This window comes from Eretmochelys imbricata, chromosome 14 (genome assembly GCF_965152235.1).
Source record: "Eretmochelys imbricata isolate rEreImb1 chromosome 14, rEreImb1.hap1, whole genome shotgun sequence".
Classification (NCBI taxonomy): domain Eukaryota; kingdom Metazoa; phylum Chordata; order Testudines; family Cheloniidae; genus Eretmochelys; species Eretmochelys imbricata.
The window spans coordinates 2,606,668-2,624,859 of NC_135585.1; the positions used below are offsets into that span (position 1 = coordinate 2,606,668).

The window sequence follows — 18,192 nt, forward strand, 5'->3', positions numbered from 1 at the left end:
ATGAGGTTTCCATTACTGCTCATTCTTGAAGCACATGGTGTGTTGTTTTGTTTTTTAAATATCAATATAGTGTAACAGTGTGAGCTAATTGGCTGTGTGTCTGTGTTTTATGAAACTAGTTACACTGTAGGCAGGTTTCCAAGTATCTTAATTTTTTTTTATGTGAATCACTAAGAGGAAATAAAATCATTGGTCCAGTGCTTCATCAGCTCTACTGCTAGTGTAGTAATTTTCTCTTGACAACAACAGCAGCAAAGCCAGTAATATATTGGGAGATATTTCTGACCTATGGGGTTTAGTTGCCAGATTAAACTTCAAGCTTTTGGGCTTTATACAAAGATTGGCTTTGGTCAAGATGAGTTCCAGGGTCTTGTTCCTAAGTGCAGAAAATGGTAAGTAAGTTTATAAGGGGAAAAGGAGAGAGAATTGGGGATGATAGTGCCATTTAAAAAAGGGTAATGTTTTGTCTCTCAGTGCTTATTAAAAACATTTGTCTCCTATCGAGGATAGTAGCTCACAAGAGTGGTGACTTATTAATATAATAAATCACTGTAGACAGCCAATCAAAAAGCAACATTGGCTTGTATATGGGGAGCGATTATTTTAGCTTGAGTACTTCACATGCATGAAACAAAATTGCTTTTCCTTTTTTTTTTTTTTTTTTTTTTTTTGAGAAAAAGAATAAATTGAAGCTCTATGAATACTAATTTGATGTAAGGGGAAATGGGCTGAGAGTCAATCATGTGAATACACAGAGCCTCTTTCTGCATCCATTAGGCCCAAATAAATTGTTGGGTGTTTTTCCATAAAAATTGGGGTGGTCTGAGAACTATGAAAGAACTGTGTTCATAAACAGAATTTGTACCATGGTTACCTCATCAGCCCCATGGTGCCGTCCATTTTCCGACATGATAACAAGAGTGGTAGCATTTGTGATAGTGAAAGTTCAATAATGGTTTCCATTCTGACCCCATTCCAGCCCTCTCCTGGACAGTTCAGATAAATAGTATGGTTTGTTTGTTCCTCTAAAGAGGCACAAGTACCCCACAACTTATTAACTTGGGTAAATACACCCTGTCCTTTAAACACAGCACTGAGTTGATTATTGTAAAAATAAAACTAATGTGTTAACAATAAGAAATAGATTAGGTGATGCTAAGTATGGGGAATAAAGTTAGAAAGAGTTACAAGCAAATAAAAGTGAAAACATGCATCTAAAACCTAATCTAGCAAGGAATAGGCTTTGTTCAGGATGGTTTCTCTCCTATATGCAGTTTCCAGAAACTTCAGCCTCCCCCTTTGAAGGACTCATCTTTCTCAGCTTGTAAGAGCTTTGGCTTCTTGTGTCTGTCTAGTGATGGAAGCCACAGATGGCTTCTGTCTTTCCTTATATTTTCCAGAGTTCGGAGACTTGATGACCTCATGCTGTTCTTCCCTTCCTGTGGGCTTCCCATCCCCTTGTATGTAAATACAGCTTCCATTGTTTTGATTCCACCATGCTTCATTTACATAGGAGACAAGAAAATAGCTGCCCTCTCTCTTGTCGGGGAGGGACCCTGTCTCTCCTTGTTTAGCCGCAGACTTTAAAGCCTAAACTTGTAAAGTATCCAAATTTCCTCATATAGTGTTAGTGGGTATATTTCACAGTGATATTAATCACCTGTGTGTCATTAGCTCCAGAAAAGACTGCACTCTGTATATTTTCATAATACAGTAGTATCAGATACAATCAGTTGATTCAATTGCTTATTGCTGGAGGTTCAGTCGCCCATCTTTATAGATCTGTAAACCTTTGAAATGGATTCTTCACAGGGTTACCCCTCAGAGTAAAGTTTATTCAAGCTGTGAGGAAGGTGACATGGAGTCTGGTGGTAAAGGAAGCTCCATGCACTTTCTTCTCTCACTTCTTATCTCTATAGCTTTGTTTACTTAATATGTTAAAAATGGACCTTCATTGTCGTTGCCTGAAGATGGCTGGTCACAGAATAAAATACACATTCCAGTGCTGGAAGTTGATTACCAACTCCTTCTGACATGCCTGGTTTAAACACACTTGAGTTATAATTCCAGCGTATATACATAACTCTAACTACCGACTGGGTGTGTACATCACGCAAGAATATTAATGGTCAGTGAGTTATTCATTTTCAAATGATACCTCACAAGGTGTATTTTGTACAAAGATGATAACAGTAGTGTGTAGAGTGTGAATAAGAGTGCTTAGTGTCACTGATTTACTGCATGGCAAGCCATGGTACGAATCTACGGTGCACTGCCCTGCCATGTACTAAGTCTTTGAATAGACAAGCCTGCAGATATATTTTTGCAGATATATTTTTGTAATCTACGTCCATTCCTGTTTCCTGTATTTTCATTGTATACTGCTCCAATATATCTTTTCTCATTGAGATTTTGTTAATAACTTCCCTTCTTTCCAAGTCATGTATGTATGTGTGTGTGTGTATATATATATATAAATAATTAAGGGCCTTGGCGCATCCTGCACTTCGGCACAAAGCAGCAGAGGGGACAGAAAGCACCCCTTCCTCTTTTGTGCAAATGCAATGTACTACCACTGCTTCCCACAAATGTGCAGGGTGTGGGTGGAGCCTTGATGCTGCCTCCCCAAGGGACCTGGAAATGAGCGTACGCTGTGCCGAGCATCCACCTGTCACAGTTTACTCTGTCCCAGGAGCAGCAGAGAGACCAAGAGGGAGATTGATTCCCTTAGTCACAGTCTCCCTCCGGGGCTGCCCCTTTTCTGCGGGCTAGATTGCAATGATACTGCCTGTGTAGTGGGTATAAAATAATCTTGCTGTGCACTTGTTATACAACTCAGGGACTCTGTCTGACTGGGGTACACGGAGTAGTGCATAGTACTGTGAGAAGTGACATGTGCGTCTCTAAAGCCCGCCCGGTATTAAAACGTTATATCCACCCAGCTATGTCACGGGGGGTGTGAAAAATCCACACCCTGAGCCATGTAGGGAAGCGATGTCCGTCTCAGTGTAGACACGACGAGGTCAACAGAAGAATTCTTCCATCACCCTAGCCCCCCCCGGTGGGGAGGTGGATTGCCTGTGCTAATGGGAGAACCCCTGCCGTCGCTGCGGGAGTGTTTACACTGATGCTACAGCAGCCTGGCTGCAGCTGTGCCACTGTGACGTTTCGCGTGTAGACAAGCCCTGCGTTGGAAGGAGAATGTTATGGTGCATTGTGTTAACTGAGAAATGGTGTGCAGCTCTGTAATTGGAGACTGCATTGTTCTGCATGCGCACAAAGAGTCGAGAGACGGTTCCGCATGCAACTTCTTTTTGACATTTCCTCATGGTTGCTTGCTTAACCAACAACCTTGATATTCTCACACTACCCTTCGTGGCTGGAATTCTGTAAACCATTCTCCTTCTAGAAGTGCCACTCCTGGAGCGTTCAGGAACAGAGAGCCCTGATTGGCTACTGCTGCCTTTTGGGAGCTTCAGTTCGCTAAAGAAGCGAAGTGAAAAATGAGCCAAGTGCAGGTAGAGGAGAGAGACATTGCTGTTCCATTCTAGTACTTCATGCAGAGATGCTGCTCCCTAACGTAAACGGGGAAAGAAAAACAGTCATTTCTGTAATGAATAAATAGAAAATGACTGCAAGCACATCTTGATTGCATTTAAATTATGAGTCTAGCTTTGCTTCATAGCCCTTGCTCTGAAAATGCAGGGATTAATTCTCATTATAAATCACTGGCTCAGTTTCAGACCATCAAACTGGACTTTATTTGTTGATTATCAAATAAATTTACGAAGAGAACACTGCATTGCAATTGCTTGGTGGGGAGTTCAACAGCAGACAGCTTTGGAAATTCTGATCTCTGCAGAGAATTTGACCCAGCTCAAAGTTCTGAAAGTTCTTGAAAGGCCATTCTGCCAACCTCATGCAACCCTGGATTTGTATCATGCAGGCAGCCTAGGCTTTTCCAGCTGTATGGAAGCCCCACGTCAAAGAGAGCAGAAGCCAGTATTTAGTCTGTTTGATACTGACATAATGTGAGGGTAGAGGTTGGAGAGGATTCTAGAAGGTGAGAATTACATAAACAAATCCTTCCTGATAATCCTAGCTGTAACTTCAGCACTTTCACTGCACCGTATCTTGGCAGTCATGCAAAGCCCTGGCAGAAAGATTAACCCTTTATAAAATTGTGGCAGCAACATGAACCAGGAAAGATCATCCAGTAGTATTATTTGCTATAGTAGAAGCGTGTCAGCCTCTTTTCCTAACCCCCGAATTGAGAGAGAGGCAAAGAGTTAAAAGAAAACAACTTCATTGGCTTTTGAATGGCACTCGTCGGTGGGAGGATTCAGAATTGTAATATGTTTCTTTCTGATGACAGCCAAGAAGTGTTATAAATCTGTGGCGTGTCATGATCCTAATCATGTAACACTATTCCAGACACCCACGTTCCTCTGGGAACTCTGCTTAGAGGAGAGCTCGGCAAAAGCCAACACTGGGCTTTTGTTTACTAGAAGATTTTCTAAAGCTTAAATGGAAACTGGCTGGGGAAAGGGGAGAAAGGAATGAATGATTAGACGATCACCTGATCGGCGAGTGTTCTCTGGAATATATACCTTCAGCCTTTCCTTCCTAGTCTGTGCTCAGCACCACTCTGACTGGGGGGAGGGAGGCGGAAGTCTCACTCATACACTCACGCTCTCACATTTGCGTGGTAACCCAGGAGTTCCCCAGGTATGTGCGCATGCTAAGAGCTCATCTGAGTACTTTATTATTTTTGTTAGCCAAAGTAGTGCAGTGGGTCAGCGAGGTTACTTGGCAGGTCCTGCATGGGGATGTGGAAAGGAACGTTGGTTTGGCCACATTCTCTGCCCCCTTGTACTGGCTGCATGCAGCAACTTTAACTCTCTTGCTCTCCCTCTACCCCCAATTCACAAGGCAAAATGATTGCAGAGGGGGACACTTCCCCCTGAGCCTGGCAGTGTCATAAGCAGGCCCACAGCGTGTTTGGCACTGCAAGATAGGCAGTGGTGGTGTGGCCGTGTCAGTCACAGGATATTAGAGAGACAACATGGGTGAGGTAATAGCTTTTATTGCAGTCGCTCTCAGCCTTTCCAGACTACTGTCCCCCGTTCAGGAGGCTGATTTGTCTTGCAGACCCCCAGTTTCACCTCACTTAAAAATTACTTGCTTACAAAAATCACACTATTACTAAAAAATTGCTTACTTTCTCATTTTTACTGTATCGTAAAATAATATAAATACTGTGCTTACATTTCAGTGTATGGTACATAGAGCAGGATAAACAAGTCATTGTATGAAATTTTAGTTTGTACTGACTTTGCTGGTGCTTGTTATGTAGCCTGTTGTAAAACTGGCAACTATCTAAGTGAGTTGATGGACCCCCTGGAAGACCTGTGCGTGCCCCCAGCAGTACACATGCAGCTGATTGAGAACCACTGTTTTATTGGACCCACTCCTTTTGGTGAGAGAGACACAGGCTTTTGAGCTACACAGGCCTGAAGAAGAGTTCGGTGTGGCTCGAACACTTTTCTTTCATCAGCAGAAGTTGGTCCCATAAAAGATATGACTTCACCCACCTTGTCACTGCAAGATAGCTCATTTCAGGCCAGTTCTCCATTACCTTTCTGCCTATTGTCCTTGGAAGGACTGAGTCCATTTTCTTCAGAAATGCAAACCCAGATACCACCTTAACCTGCTGCCTCATCTTTGAGCCCTGCACACACCATATTTTGTCAGGGATGGGGACAGTAGCTTCCCCACAGGCACACAGTTCCTTGTCCAAGTCCGAAAAAGCTGCTAAGTGCCAATGGAGGGAGTTAGAATTCTGTGCACGCCCCTGCCCCTTCCTGCTTGAGACGGCCTTTAGATCTTACTCCAATTTATTCCCACAGAAACTGGATTTTCATTAAAGTGTAATATCTCTGCTCTTGAATATGCTTTGATGCATTTTATCCTGGGCTTGTTTATTGCTTTGCATTCTTGGTCATTTGTCATTTCCTTTCTAATAAACCCTAGATTGCTGCAAAATGAAACTTGGGTGTTTTTTTAAAAAAGAAAAGGCAATCCAGCCCAATAATCATTGTTATGAGTCCTTTCCAATGTGTGGGATGTTTTGAACATAGTGTGCATAGTAATGTCAGGCTATTTAAGTTCTTTTTCATTAGGAAAAAATAAATGGGGGGTCTGGGAGAGCTTACCCCTCCTCCTGCTCCCCCTCCCAAGAAATACCCCTTCCTGAGCAGCAGTTATCCTTTTCATTGACATACACTGGGTGTAGCTCTCATCAGAGCCCCCGTCGCAGCTTTTTAATTGCCCAGAGGGCTGGTTCTAGAGCAGTGGTCCTCAAACTTTTGTGAGCCAGGATGCATCAAATGGCAGAAAAATCATCTTTGTCCCCTTCCCTTGTTTCTTCTACAATGCTTGTGCAGGAGAGGCCTGCTTGCCCACAATCCCCTCCTGAGGCCCCTCACAATCGCTGGCCTGCAGAACTCTGTTCTAGAGCGCTGAAAGAGAGGGATGCTTTCAGCCCCAGCAGCTGAGCATGCTGCCCCTGTAACACACGGACCGGAACCGGTATCGAGTTGGGGACTCCCACATGGCAGTGCACACTGCTTACTAGTCACACCAATCTTCGTCTTCATTCACTCTGCCCCTTGCTATGGATAATGGTTTTTAAGGGGAGGATGGGAAGAAAAGACATTTTGAAAGGGACAAAGCCCTTTACCTGCTGTATTTACTGTTTTAATATTGCAGTTCTGAATAAAGCCTTTAGTGCATTGTTCATTGGTATTTTTATAAAAGGAGTGTCTTGTGCCTTTAAATTCAAAGGTGCTTAAGCTTATTCATATTTAAAAGTACACAATCCAATAAAGCTCATTGCGGCATAACTATATCAACAAACCTTCCTAGTGTAGACACCATTTATACTGGGCAAAAACGTGTTTTGCCAGGATAGCTTGTTGTGCTCAAAGAATTTGTATAAGTTACAACTACATCTGTGTTAGGGCTTTTGCCAGTATAAAAATGTCAGAGAAGACATTGCCTCCCGCAGGCTGTGTCCACACTGGGTGCTAGGAGTGTGGACTAACCCCTGCTTGTGTTTGCTTACTTGCATTGGCTCTCATCCCTAGCACAAGTAGAAACAGCAGTGTAGCCATGGTAGCCTGGCTGAGCCACCTGAAACTGGTGGGTTTGTACTCAGCACGTCTCAACCATGCCCTCCCTGCTGCTATCCCGCTACACTTCTATTTATGCTCATGGTGTCTGGATCAGACCTACTCCTGGTATGTGTACACAAGCAGGGGAATCATACCCCTCGCTCATAGTGTTGACCGAGCCTAAGTGACGTTACTATACCAGCAAATATGTCTAACTTAGACCTGGCCAGAGAGAAATTAAACATTTAGCTCAAGCCTGCAAAGATTGTGGTTACTCCACTGGAATAATTATGAAGAAAGGTTGAAAAATGGGGCATGTTTTGTCTAGAGAAGAGCAGACTTGGAGGATACATGCTAAGTTTTCAAATATGTAAAAGGTTGTTATAAAGAGGATGGTGATCAGTTGTTCTCTATTTCCACCATAGGACAAGAAGTAATCAGCTTAGTTTGCAGCAAGGGAGATTTAGGTTAAATATTAGGTCAGCTCTCTAGCTGTAAGTATAGTTAATCATGGAGGGTCATGGAATCTCCATCACTAGAGATTTTTAAGAACAGGTTAGAAAACATCTGTCAGGGATGGTCTAGGTATACTTAATCCTGCCTCATCGCGCAGGGGTATACTGGGAGACCTTGTGAGGTCCCTTCCAGCCCTTTTTAGCCTGTGGGTCTCATTGTGCAACTCATACTCCTGATTAGTACTATTGAACCTATTGAACCTCCGAGCTACTCAGTGTGAGGAGGGGTTGCAAAATAGGACCCAGTTGTATGGTATTGAGTATATCTTATTTCAGTTGCCCTGAAGTTTCACAGACTGAGGGATTTGTGTGTCGAGCTGGTGTGGGATTTTCCCTCCAAATGTTTTTTTATGAGAAATTGCTGATTTGACAAAACTGAAACTTGTGGGAAGGTACCAGTTTCAGTGAAACTTTTGACCGGTAAGGCTTATGAATCATTTCTGGTCAGAAAGAGAGAGAGAGAGAGATACTCCAGACTAGCCAACCGTTCCATGCTCAGGCGACTCTCCTGGGATGGGGGAGACCCAGGTTCTAGCCTCTGGTCTGACTCAGGCAGAGCAGGGAATTGCATCTGGGTCTCCCACATCCCAGGCATGTGTCTTAACGACTGGGCTCTTGGCTCTCCTAGGGTGCAGCCTGACTGTAGGGGTGTTTTGTTTGTTGAAAAGGAAAAAACGCCAAAAGATCTCGGTGCCGTCCCTGTGCAGAGTGGGGTGGGAAATGGCAATCTCAACAATGTTCCTGGCACAGAAAAACCATTTCCACCCCAGCTCTACTGGTGTGAAATTAAGATGAGAAGATAAGGGGTTACAGAATTTCCTTGCAATCTGTTGTGTTCCAGTAAGGGAAGCTAAAACATTCCTTCAGTTTGTCAGTCAGTGCTGCACTAATCACGTGAAAACCTTGAGATTTAAACATAAAATACTTAATATTATCTTTCACCTCTTGTCAGTTCTAGACAATGAAAGGAAAATTTTAATACAAGTTTTTAACTTTCTGCCTACGTGAGAGCTCCGTTCTTTCTTTTTCATTGCTCTGAAGTGTTTTATGACCCTTTGATGAATTGCAAAATAAGCTATATTATATGCAGACAGAGGAAAGTAGTTGGGTTGCCTCTGGGATAGTTTTGTAAGGTGCAGTTTGTCTATGGGTTCATTGCAGGGGCTACTTGGTGTTATAATTCAGGGCAACTGCACTTATTTTCCCCCATTGTGGTCCAACAACAACATCCATTGTCAGGCTTCCAACTCCCTGGCCATCAGCTCTCTTGGGTGGCAATCTGCGTCTCTCCTCTTTCTGACCCGGTGTTTCCAGGCTGACCAGTTCCCTGCCTTCACTGTGGTATTCCCAGTGAAAGACAGCCTTGCCTGCAGAGACCTGCTTCGTTTCTCTCCTCCGAGAGTGTAATTGCTACTATTATAAGAAAAATAAATAAGATGAGACAAAATACAGGACGCCTGTCCAGGAGAGGGATAAAGGGAAAAGATTACTAACAATGAAAAGAGTCGGATCAAAAAGATGGTCAAATATTTAAAATCATACGGTCCTGTGTGCTCTTCCCATTTACTGTCGGCAGCTGGATGTAGGGTTGCACCTGCTGAAGAATCTCTGATTCTGGCTTGTGTGTGTGTGTGGTGAGAGAGAGAGAGAGCTAGTTTTGGATAGTTACAGCTGCTCTGGTTTTGTTTTATTAATGTATTCATTTATTGGAAGATTCCAGAAGAGCATGATTTGGAGAGCCAGATCCGCAAAGAGAGGGAATGGCGGTTTCTACGCAACACCCGCGTCAGAAAGCAAGCACAGAAGATCATCCAGAAGGGTGAGCTCTCTACTTCTCAGGCACTTTTCTCAAGTACTGCAGCTAGCATTATGCCCCCCCCCCCCCCTTCTTCCTGTAATACAAACAATAAATAACAATAAACTATGCAAAGCCTTTGTGAGACCAGGGTGTTTAACTAGTCACTGGCCTTTGTCCCCATTAGGGGAACAGGAGCTTATTCAATTGTGAAGTGTTTCCCTAGAGGTGATTTATCTTGAAGCTTACAGGGCTTCATTTATTGCAAGTAGTTACTCCTGCTCAGGGGATTGACCTGATTGTGGTGAGTGTAGAAGTTCTCCTTCCCTCTTGAAAACCTAAATGCAATGTTATCATCTAAGGAATATAGGCATATGTAGCAGGGTCAGCCAAAAATTATCATCACTTTATGTAACCATCTGAGTTGAACTTGGGTGGGAAAGAATAAGAGATCAGGGATTTTTGAGAGCGAGAACCTGCCATAAGAAGGGGTTTTCTTGCTAAAAGAATTGACAAGGTTCACAATTCTAAATGCATGCATTCACCCTGAAGCCTTGGACTTGGAAGTGAGCAGCTGGGCTTTTCAGTATCTGTGCCAGTCGGAGATGGCTTGTCCGCAGGTACTCAAGTGTCCAGCACAAAATGGATAATTTAGAGACCCTTAACAGATACTATTGATTTACTGTTTTGGCCTTTCTTTCCTATCCTGTCAAGTTCTGATGGATATTGTCGGCTACATTTTTAAAGGGATGGCAGGTTAAACTTCAGAGTCCCCACCTGGCCCAAAGGGCACAATCAGGGTTTTTGATGTGTGTCAAATGCTACTCAGGTTACAGTCATGCCAAATCAGCTTGTTTTGCAAAGGTGAATGATGTCCTTTCCTCTTGATGTTTAGCAGGCATCTGAATGACTCCAGAATTCCCCCACTCCACCGAGCTCCAGAGATGATTGTTTATGCCTCGTATCCCATTATATTTTTTAGCACTTTTATGTACAGCCTCATTTACACTCTCGGCTTTTCCTCTAATATGCCTTGGGTTCATATTTCATTAACATGTATATTCAGTGCTCTGCTGAAAGCTAACCTTGCTTATTTATAACTCTTTATGCATTTTCAAAGTGGCAGTCAGGCTAGGATTTTTTTTTAATGTATTTGAATTCAGTTTAGCCCACTAAAGTAGCCTCTGGACTTTACATAGCTATGAGGAGACCTGATATTATTACTCATTCTGCAGCTTGCTTAGCCAATGAGTAGTGGGGGGTGAATCTATGTAATTCCCCTACATTGTGGTTCTGTGTGTGGCTGCATATTCAAGAGATGCTCTCACCATGGAAGAGAACATTTTGGGTGTTTTTCTCATATGAGATGCTGGCGGGGAGAGAATCAGGGTGAAACATTAATCTGCTGAGCAAGATGCTATCTGAGACTCAGTTTCTCATGTGCAGCTGGAGGGCTGGCAGACTTGAGTCTTATACAATGGATGGCCTGGTGTCTACCACAGCAGAATATCATAAACCAGGAGAGTGCAAGGGATGGGTCAGGGACCTTTTCTGAATACAGATAGTACAAAGGAGCAGGGCTGGTGTCCGCCTGATGGGCTTGAATCTCTTCATGGACAGGTTCAGATTCTGTCACCCAGACTGAAAGTGAAATGCAAATTACTTGTAAAAATAACACAACCAAGATCCCAAATATTAACAACAAATTAAAATAGACTTAGATCAATGCATTGTAAAACAAACTGTCTAAAGTCTGTATCTGCTGACAAGCTGTCAGCTCAGGATTCTGCATTTCCGCCACACCCTTGGTGCTACTGCTAGCAGCTAAAGTGGAGTGGATATAGCTGCATAACTTGGCAATGATTTGGATTCTTACCTCATAATCATTTAGGTTTTCAGAAATTTTGCAATGACTCACGATGCCACCATGAGTATCCTGATGATGATTCCCAAAGTCAGAAATCCTACAGTCACACACTGTGTAACTACTCTGCCTGCATAAATAAAACCTTTGTGAAATGATTGTCAGAGACTCCACATACCAGAGCCCAGGATATTTAGCAACTCGACCTGTAAACGAATGGCAGTGTTTCAGGCTTTTGTGAGCATTTTCCATTAGCATTTGGCCCCTTTCATATGAAAGGTGCATCAACATTTTACAACAGTGATGTAGACATGGATCGTTTCAGTGACACTTCTGGACTTGGCAGCCCTGTATTACAGCAGTGTCATCAGTGGATATGAACTGAAGACCTGATGTGAGATCTGAACCCACGAACACCTAGCCCACTTGCTAGACTGCTCTGAGCAGCTTTGACGTTCACTGTCTTGTAGAGAAAAGTTTTCATCCAGTTTAAAATTTTCCAGAGATGCCCAGCTATAACTTCAGGAGTGCGAGACAGTGAAAAGAGCTGTGCAGCTCTTCGCTCTCACAGAGGATATGAGCCTCTTGTCCTGGAGAGAGCTCACTGACTAAGCATCTCCAGCATAGGCTCTTCCTAGATGGCATGTTTTCTTCTCTGGTGGGGTGGGGTGGGGTGGGGAGGGAGAAGCGTCAGCCCCAAATAGGCCAGTTGTGGGAGGCCAACAGTTTTAGGTCTGGAGCAACATGGCAAGAGTGAAGGATTCTGGTTTAGGGAGAGAACAACTTAAACTATTATTGCGTATGTAGCACCATAAGTGTCTGTGGTTCTGCTAAGCAAAAGAGTTTTGCTAGACCAGTAGAACAACGTCCTGAAGGGACTCATGATCACCTGATAGGTTATGGTTAAGGAGGCTTTGGGAGGCAGAGAATGGTGAGGGTTTGGCATATGCTAGTTGGGAGTAAGGGGTGGTATAAAAGAAGGCACAAAGTCTGGTGGGACAAAGGAACTGGCCATGTATGAAGCTTAGAAGGATAGGAGGGTAGGTTGAGGATTGTACAGAAAGTAGAGAACAATATCCTTTTTGTGGTTTGATTCCCAGGTACTGAGTCTGGGTTTTCTCTCATTTCCCCCCTCCCCCCCAGGTATTTCACGGCTAGATGATCAAATCTTTCTGAACAGGAATCCAGGCGTTCCTTCCGTGGTGAAGTTCCATCCATTCACACCATGTATAGCAGTAGCTGATAAAGACAGCATCTGGTAAGAGTTTCTGCCTTTCTGACCCTAAGGGATTGGCTTCCAGGGTCATGATTGGACATGTAAGGACTGTCAGCCCCAATGATGGACACCAAGTGGTCTGAATTCTTTGAGGGGATGCTATGCTTGTCCTCATTTTCTCCCCCATCCACTTCCATAGCTATTCTCCTTCCAGCTGAGGGTGGGGGTGGGGCAGGCTCCTTCTGCAGCCTAGCAGTATTGTTGCTAGTATTGTCCAGAGCAACACATAATTCACCCCACCTCAGGGGCTGAACACCTTGCCCCCACATGGTCCCACTCATGCTGGCTGGACATGGAAAGCCCCCAGAGACTTGGGCTCCTCTTAGGTGCAGTATGTGATGGTTTTGAAGTCTGCATCTCTCCTGTGTTAAACAAATACAGTGGCCTTCTGTGTCAGTAGGTAGAGGATCCTCATTATAACTAGATTTGTAACAGGTTAGGATATTAATCTTATTACTTCCTCTGCAGAAGCTGGAGATGATGTTATAGAAAGGCATTAATAAAAAGACACTCAATACTCTAAGGAGAAAAACAAATTTAATTCCAGTGCATATAACCTTTAGTGACACTTTAGTGGGAAAGCTGCTTTTTACAGCTTGTTCAGTGAATGCAGATCTGACCTGATATTCCACTACCTTTCCCAGTTTTTGGGATTGGGAGAAGGGGGAGAAACTGGACTATTTCCACAATGGGAATCCTCGCTATACCAGGATCACAGCAATGGAATACCTGAATGGACAAGACTGCTCTCTGCTCCTGACTGCCACAGGTGAGTTCAGCCTCGGTCACCAAATTGTCAAAGGGCAGGAGAGAGGAGGAATCATTGACAGGCTTCAGATGCATGTGAGATGTTCTGAGCCCTCCCCTCTCCTTTATGGGGCTGGTCCATTCACCCTACCATGGGAATTCGTGGCCTGGGAGGCTCCTGAGAGAAGTTTATGGCTAGCAGGGTTGAATAATTTAACTGTTTTGAGTTGAACTTGATGCAGTAAATACTTCTTGATACCATTTTCAATCACGATTGCCGCCTGATTCATTTGATGAATGGTTTTGAGTCCTCCCCCAGCACAGTTACAAACCATGTTACAACCTTATTGTATAGATGACCTCTGGAGGCCACACAATTTCAGTCAGCACTGTTTTTAATGGGAAGGAAATCCTGTCCACAGCAGACAGGGATACCATGCTACAACTGTGCTGTCAAATAGTGTTATTAACACAGGGTTAGCTGTAGAATGGGCATGGCCTGCCTGTGTATTTTTTTACATTATAATTTCTCAAATGGCTCCAAATTTCTCTGCAAGTCTCTTCCCTGTCCCTGACAAATCACCTGGGAAAAGAACTTCTGTAGATTGCCCTATTGTAGGGAAACACAAAGTTCTGCTTTTTCCATTTGTCGGCCTCTGGAGCTGTGAGAGGGATTTACTTCTTCCAGGGAACTGTTGTAAATCTGATGGTCTACATGTTTTCAGTTGCTGTTCAAAGTCAGCCCTGAAGTGTGCAATTATGGCATAATTAAGAAATGTGTGAGAGGGATTGTGAGACCTCTAGGACATTTCTCTTTCAAATTACTGATTTCTAGCACAAAACAGTTTTACGGGGGGGGGAGACAAAATGAGAAGAGACACTGGCGTGAAGGACTTGTGCCAAGAAGGTGGGCTTTGGTGAAGCTCTCATACTGAGTTGTGTTTTGTATTTAGTAGAGTACTTTGGTTCTTAGCATTGATAGGAAGGAAGGAAAAGAGATAAGTCCTAGTGAAAATGAACTGTTTCAAAGAGAAGGATTTACAACTAAATTAAGGTGTTCACTCTCCTAGTGCAGTCCCTGGTGAAATAATCCCTTAGGTTGCATGGACATAAGGTTAGAGAGAAGAAGAACCCTTATAAACAGGTGTAGGAGAAATCATTCAGAAAGGGGCCTGGAAGGTCAGGTGACATTTTCATTCCATTTAGGAGTCCGTGATTACAATTCCAGGTTATCTTTCCTTTCTCCATCTGCTCCCAAGTAACTAAGTGACGTCTGTACCAGCAGTGACATTGCCTTTTTTCTATGCTTCTCAAGATGACGGTGCTGTCAGAGTATGGAAGAACTTTGCAGACCTGGAAAAGAATCCCGAGATGGTGACTGCCTGGCAGGGCTTGTCGGACATGTTGCCAACCACACGAGGTGGGTCTGTGTTGAATTCTCATCTGGGGGTAGAAATAACTTACCCTGCTGGGACCTTTTCTAGGGATAGGTAAAGTGGAACAAGTTGTTCTATTTCAGCCTTCAGTAACATCCTTGTTAACAGTCTCTGGGCCTTGGAGTGGAGTCTTACCAAGCCCTGATAAGGGATTCCTTTTCCACTTGTCCACATGAACCTCGAACACAAGCTCTTCTGAGCTAAGTATGACTAGAGTAGCCAGGTGGGGAGTAGCAGTGCAAGGGGATAGAGATGGAGGATAATTCTCCGACAGTGGAATAGAGGAGCACAGCCACATTGTCCATCAGAGGCTCTGCTGGAGTTGCCTGGAGCTAAGCTAACTTATTTTGCTCCTGAGGAGAGAACTGCAGAACAAGGGTGTACTGAGCACTTTCCTACCCTGAACTGGTTGTAGCAGGTGGTTATGTCTTCCCCGATTTGGGTTTTATGAATAGCTCACCTATTTCCTCTTTCCCTTTGATTGGCTGCTCACCCTTTGCACAACTTTGCACGTTGCACTTGTGGCCACACTAAGCTTGTGTTCCATTTTAGCACTTACTCCCTGTCACTTATTGTGGGTCGAGAGTTGGTAGAAGCGTAGGCAGTGTACATCTGATATGTACAGGACGGTGGCACAATCAGACTCAAACCACCTGGGAACTTAAAAAATACCAAGCTAGTCTGCATGCGGAAAGGCCACCCAGCCATGCACAATGCCGAAACCAGGAGTCTAACCGGGGTGACGGTGAAACCTGTCTCAGGGTATTACTGGGGGAGGCGAGTGTTCTCGCCGTCCAAGGCCTGAGGATACATCAGTGGTCTGACAATTATTCTCTGTCACTTGAACGCCGTAAATCCAGGCTGGATGGATCTGCTGTGGCACAACCAGCGGTTTTGGGTTTGATGCAGGTACCCCTGGGCGAGATTCTCTGGCCTGCGCTATGCAGGAGGTGAGACTAGATGATTGTAGTGGTCCATTATGGCCTTAAGCTCTGGCAGCTCTCATTTCTCAGCCTGTGTACCTCATCTCAGGAGTCTGGCATAGCTTATTTGAAAACTCCCTGCTCCTAATCCAGTCTAACTCTGTTAGACCCTATGTAATACTGCCGGAGCCAGCGCAGCCTGTTCTTGGTGACTTGTCCAACAAGTATTTCCACCCACGTCACAAAGGACTTGTGTACATGAACATTTAATTCACAGCGAGCTGGGAGTGAATCTGCCCCACACTTGCCGGCCTCCCACTAACTGTCCATGTGCACCCTGCTGATGCGTACCATCAGGTCAGGCAGGGTCCACGTGGACTGTGAATGGGAGGCTAGTGCAGGGTAGATTCACAGCCCAGCTTGCTGCAAACTAAATGTTTGGGTAGACATGCCCTTTGTTACAAGGCTGCAGATATTTGTTTGATAAAAGCTTGCAGCAAACTACAGGTTTGTGTAGACATGTCCAAAGGCTAGCAATTTTTACAACTCAGTCTTACTTCCCATATGTCTCCCTTTAACATCCCCACCTTTTTCCTGCTTCTCTTGTTTGATGGCTTTTTAGCTATTCATTGGTTTTTCCCTGTGCTGCTTTGTTGGATTCAGAACTGGTGCCTCTCCCTTCATACCTCACAGTGTCCCTGGCTCTGTGGTAGTCTAGTCAGGGGAAGTATGATTGCTGTAACTTCAAGCTCTGCACCACACTGTCATACACGCACGTAATTAATTACAAACTTCGGGGAGTTTGCAGCATGCTGTGAAAATTGCCATGATTGAAACCTGCTCTTTGCAGGGACAAAAGCAGGAAGGAGCCCATGCACTGAGCTGTTAAGTGCCTGGCTACCTACTCCTCCTGCTCTGGAGCAGAAGAGAGAACAGCACCAGCCACACACGTCAAGCAACACTTTTGACTCTCATTTGCTTGGTTTCTCATTTCTCCGTTTCTTTTTCCCTAACATCAGCCTTTTTGAGTGAGGCTGCCTAAGCTTTTCCTTCCCAGGAATCAGGATATTATTTCCATTGTCCTGGTAATGAACTCTAGGAATTCGTCAAGGCTCCCATTATCATCCACTCCTTGCTGCATAATGAGTAGAGTTCACAGGAGATGCTGACAAATGCAGACTGAATCCCTTCTGGCTTGCTCCCATTTTTCGCCCCCAATACCTACACGCACCTTTAATCAGGGCAGGACATTTGTGGCTTGCATCTTGCTCTCCACAGACCTTGAAAGCAGCAGCAAAAGGAAGGTGCACAGAAGCAATGTTTGACATTGCAGCATAGATGATAAACAGAAGCAAACGCTGATTTAGTTGTAAGTGTCAGGAAGTTGTGCCTGCCAAGACATCAGTGCTGAAACTTACAATCCTTTTCTCTTATGCATCCTCTACACCCTGTCCTTTCCTGTGGTCTAAGCAAGTCCAGGCTTTGTTGCTTTCTTTGCTTTTCATCCAGGGAATGATTGGATTCGATTCAGAAGAAGAGAAATGTAGATTTCTTTGTAGGGAGAGAAATAAACTCGGTCATTTCAAAGGAGCCCAGTGAAGTGATTCCCTTGGAAATGAGATTCTCAACGGAAGAGCTAGCTTTTGCTGCCGGTTACCGTCCAGCACTGAAGCTGTTATGTTCGTAGTCTCAATCTTCTGCACCTCACTTCCCTCTTACATGAATCCAGGAGTTTTACTGGAGTTCAGCTACTCCTGCTGTTTATCTTCCTCTCCCTTCATCCGCACCCCAAGGGTCAGAATCCTTCCTCTGTGACTTGATCATCTTCTCAACAGCAACCAGGATGCTGACTTTGCATGGGCGTAAGCAGCAGGAATAGATGAGACATTAAGATACACAACATCTTTCCATGCAATTCTCTCATTTGTGAAGAACAGGCTAGATTGGGGAGAGGAAGAATACGCATAGTGCCTAATAGAGAAACCAGAGTACTTCCTACAGGGGTCTAAAAGGTATCAGTAGGGTGTTTTAGGTGATGGGAGTTCCATGGCTTTAGCACAGGGGTGTGCAAACTGCTGGCCGCATCTGGCTCACCAGCTGTTTTAATCCGGCCCTCGAGCTCCCTCTGGGGAGCGGTTTCTGGGACTCATCCCACTCCAGCTGGGGAGCAGGGTCGGGGGCTTTTCCGCGCGGCTCCCGGAAGCAGCAGCATGTCCCCACTCCAGCTCCTATGGGTAGGGATAGCTAGGGGGCTTCGTTCTGTACGGTACCCCCGCAGCTCCCATTGGCCGGGAATCGCAGCCAATGGGAGCTGCAGGGATGGCACCTGCAGACGGGGCAGCTCACAACAGAGCCGCTTGGCCACGCCTCTGTGTAGGACCTGGAGCGGGACATCCCACTGCTTCCAAGAGCCGCTTGAGGTAAGCACTGCCTGGAGCCTGCACCCTTGAGCCACACCCCC

General features: G+C 44.6%; 1 protein-coding gene across 3 annotated transcripts in view; it reads left to right on the top strand.

The window, feature by feature from the left end:
• Positions 1–18,192, top strand: part of RPTOR (regulatory associated protein of MTOR complex 1) — a 308,191-nt gene that overhangs the window by 261,175 nt on the left and 28,824 nt on the right. For all 3 annotated transcript variants that reach the window (XM_077833284.1, XM_077833285.1, XM_077833286.1), the window contains 4 exons: positions 9,404–9,509; positions 12,493–12,607; positions 13,270–13,394; positions 14,688–14,792. In XM_077833284.1, coding sequence (XP_077689410.1) covers positions 9,404–9,509; positions 12,493–12,607; positions 13,270–13,394; positions 14,688–14,792 — 451 coding nt within the window. The remainder of the gene's footprint in view (positions 1–9,403; positions 9,510–12,492; positions 12,608–13,269; positions 13,395–14,687; positions 14,793–18,192) is intronic.